The sequence below is a fragment of the Fulmarus glacialis genome, unplaced genomic scaffold (assembly GCF_000690835.1).
Source record: "Fulmarus glacialis isolate BGI_N327 unplaced genomic scaffold, ASM69083v1 scaffold30940, whole genome shotgun sequence".
NCBI lineage: Eukaryota > Metazoa > Chordata > Aves > Procellariiformes > Procellariidae > Fulmarus > Fulmarus glacialis.
In genome coordinates this window covers 1-2988 of record NW_009190088.1, presented here as the reverse complement: position 1 = coordinate 2988, position 2988 = coordinate 1, and the positions used below count along the sequence as shown (strand labels likewise).

The 2988-nt window shown below is 63.5% G+C and overlaps 1 protein-coding gene across 1 annotated transcript; it reads left to right on the top strand.

Moving 5' to 3' along the window:
* Positions 1-71: 71 nt before the first annotated feature.
* Positions 72-2834, top strand: LOC104081703 (nck-associated protein 1-like; the record flags this gene model as incomplete). The annotated part of the gene is made up of 7 exons (XM_009584548.1): positions 72-153; positions 469-527; positions 766-911; positions 1236-1368; positions 1575-1694; positions 2396-2535; positions 2703-2834. Coding segments are annotated over 7 exons (812 nt in total), but the record flags the coding sequence as incomplete, so codon positions are not given.
* Between the last annotated feature and the right edge of the window lie 154 nt (positions 2835-2988).

Below are 2988 nucleotides of genomic sequence, written 5' to 3'. Positions count from 1 at the left end.
TTGGGGCTATCCCTGTCCCCCGTGCCCTATCCTGGCTGTCCCTCATCCCGTCCCCATCCCTGGCCCCGCAGAACCTCTCCGTGTGCCCTGAGGAGGAGTCCATCATCCTGTCATCCTTCGTCAGCTCCCTCTCAGCTCTCTCGGTCAAGGAAGGTATGGTCAGTGTCCCCCCTGCCACGTCCCTGGCACTGCCCGGGGACCGATGTCCCTTCTGCCCTGGGACCCCTGCAGCAGTCCTGGACTGTGCTGGGCACCCAGGCACGGGGAGACGGCAGCTCCTGGGGGGCCTGGGGGGTGGGGCCTGCCACCCCCGACTGGCACCCCCTCCTGGGGGTCCTGTGGGGTGGGCACTGCCACCCCAGACTGGCACCCCCAGGACCAGTACCTCCAGATCAGCGTCCCCAGACTGATACTCCCCCCAGCCCCCTCCCCACAGCCGCGTCTCCCCACTTTTCCGTTTCCCCACAGTTGATGACAAGGAACAGTTTGATTTCACACCGCTCCGCCTGGACTGGTTCCGGCTGCAGGTGCTGTCCCTGTCCTTGTCCCTGTCCCTGTCCCTGTCCTTGTTCCTGTCCCTCTCCTTGTCTCTGTCCCTGTCCTTGTCCCTGTCCCCATCCCAATTTCCATCCTTGTTCCCGTCCCTATGCCAATCCCCTTCCTCTCCCCATCCCTGGCCCCATCCCTATTACTGTCCCTATCCCTGTCCTTGTCCTGGTCCTCTTCCCCTGCCCTGCTGTGCCCCTGAGCCCGCTGTCCCCCCAGGCCTACACCAGTGTGGCCAAGGCCTCGCTGCCGCTGGGCTCCAACCCTGACGTGGGTCGTGTCATGAACCTCATCGTCTTCCACACCAAACTGCTTGACTCCTTGGAGGAGCTGCTGGCTGAGGCCTCCGATCTCTCCGATCTGTGGTGAGCGCAGGCACCCGCTCTGCCTCAGTTTCCCCACAGTCACGGGGGGGGTCACCCTGGCTCTGGGGGTCTTCAAGCCACATCCTGCACCCCAGCACACATGGAAAGGTGCCCACGTGTGCTGGGTGACAGCTGTGGAAGGGATAGAGGTGGCTGTGGGGGACATGTCACCCATGAGAGGGGTTGGGCAAGGTTAGGTGACATACACATGGACATGGGAACAGGGACAACACACATGTGGCACAGGAGCAGCGTATCCAGAAAGACAAATCCCTTCTCCTGCCCTCCCTGCCCACTTCTGCCCCTCTGCCCCCACCCCTGCAGTTTCTACCCTCGCCCCATGGAGAAGATGTTTGTGGCGACGATGGAGGAGCCCTCGATGCTGCGCTACAGCATCGCCTTCCCTCTGCTCTGCAGCCACTTCTCCCGCTGCGTCCACCCCATGTGCCCAGAGGAGGTGGGTCCTGCTGCCGGGGGGGACACGGGGGACACAGGGGCACCATGGCTGGCTGCTGCCCGGCCAACTGTGGAGGGGCTGGGGCAGGCACACGTGGGTAGGGGACAATGGCAGCCCCATGGCCTCAAGGCAGCTGGTGGCACGCCGCAGACGTGGCTGTGGCCCACATGCTGTGCTGTGACAGTGCCGTGGCTTTTCCCCCACAGTATCCCCACCTGAAGGCCATAGCGCTGGGGATGTGCAACAAGTTCCTGGAGGAGATAGCCCGGCAGGCCAGCGCCTGCGTCATGGACGCCTGTGCCGAGCAGCACAATCTCAGCGAGCAGGTGAGGGTCGCGCCTCCAGGGCCTCTGAGGTCTCTGTGGCCTTTGGGGTCTCCATCACCTTCAGGATCTCTGTGGCCTTTAGGGTCTCCAGGGCCTCCGAGGCCTCCATGACCTTTGAGGTCTCCATCACCTTCAGGATCTCTGTGGCCTTTGTGGTCTCTGTGGTCTCCAGGATCTTTGTAGCCTTTGGGGTTTCCACGGCCTCTGTGGTCTCCAGGGTCTCTGTGGCCTTTGTGGTCTCTGTGGTCTCCAGGATCTTTGTAGCCTTTGGGGTCTCCACGGCCTCTGTGGTCTCCAGGGTCTCTGTGGCCTTTGTGGTCTCTGTGGTCTCCAGGATCTTTGTAGCCTTTGGGGTCTCCACGGCCTCTGTGGTCTCCAGGGTCTTTGTGGCCTTTGGGGTCTCTGTGGTCTCCATGGCCTTTGTGGCTTCCAGGGTCTCCATGGCCTTTGGGGTATCCATGGCCTCTGGGGTCTCTGTGGCGTCTTTGTCCCCTGGGACCTCCACAGCCTCCAGGGTCTCCAAGACTTCTGTGGCCTCCATGTTCTCCAAAGCCTTGGGACAGCAGAGGCCATGCGGGAGAAGCCCTGGCAGGGTGTCCCCCCAATTCAACCTTGGGGATGGTGACCTCTGGTCCTGGAGGCCCCATTTGGGCTGTCCTCGGTGCCGTGACCCATGGTAACCCACTGCCCGTGTCCGGCAGCTGCTGCCCAAGCACTGCGCCTCCACCGTCAGCAAAGCCCGCAACAAGAAGACCCTGAAGCAGCCGACCAAGAAGGGGGAGCCCGAGAGGGACAAGCCGGGAACCGAGAGCCAGAGGAAGGACCGGACCCTGACCACCAAGTGAGAGCCACCCGGGACTGGCGAGGGTGGGCAGGGGGCTGGGGGGGAGCAGTGGCCACCAGACGTCAGGTGTGGGCATGGTGTGACATGGGGGGACGGCATGACCGTGGGGTTGTTCCCATGGGGCTGCGGTGTGGCTAACGGCACCTGTGCCCCCCCCCCCCCAGCATGGACAAACTGCACCTTACGCTGGCCGAGCTGTCTCTGAGCCTCAACCACGTGCCCAACTTTACTGTCTTCGAGCACACGGTGACGCCGGCCGAGTACCTCAGCAGCCACCTGGAGACACGCTTCACCAAGTAGGGATCGCACTAGGGACATGGGACATGGCAGGGCCAGGGTGGGCTGTGGGTGCTGCTGGGGAGGGGACACTCAGCCACGGCTCTCCAGACAGCCCCTTCCTCTCCCTGCAGAGCCATCGTGGCCATGGCGGGCGCCCGACCCGGCACACCG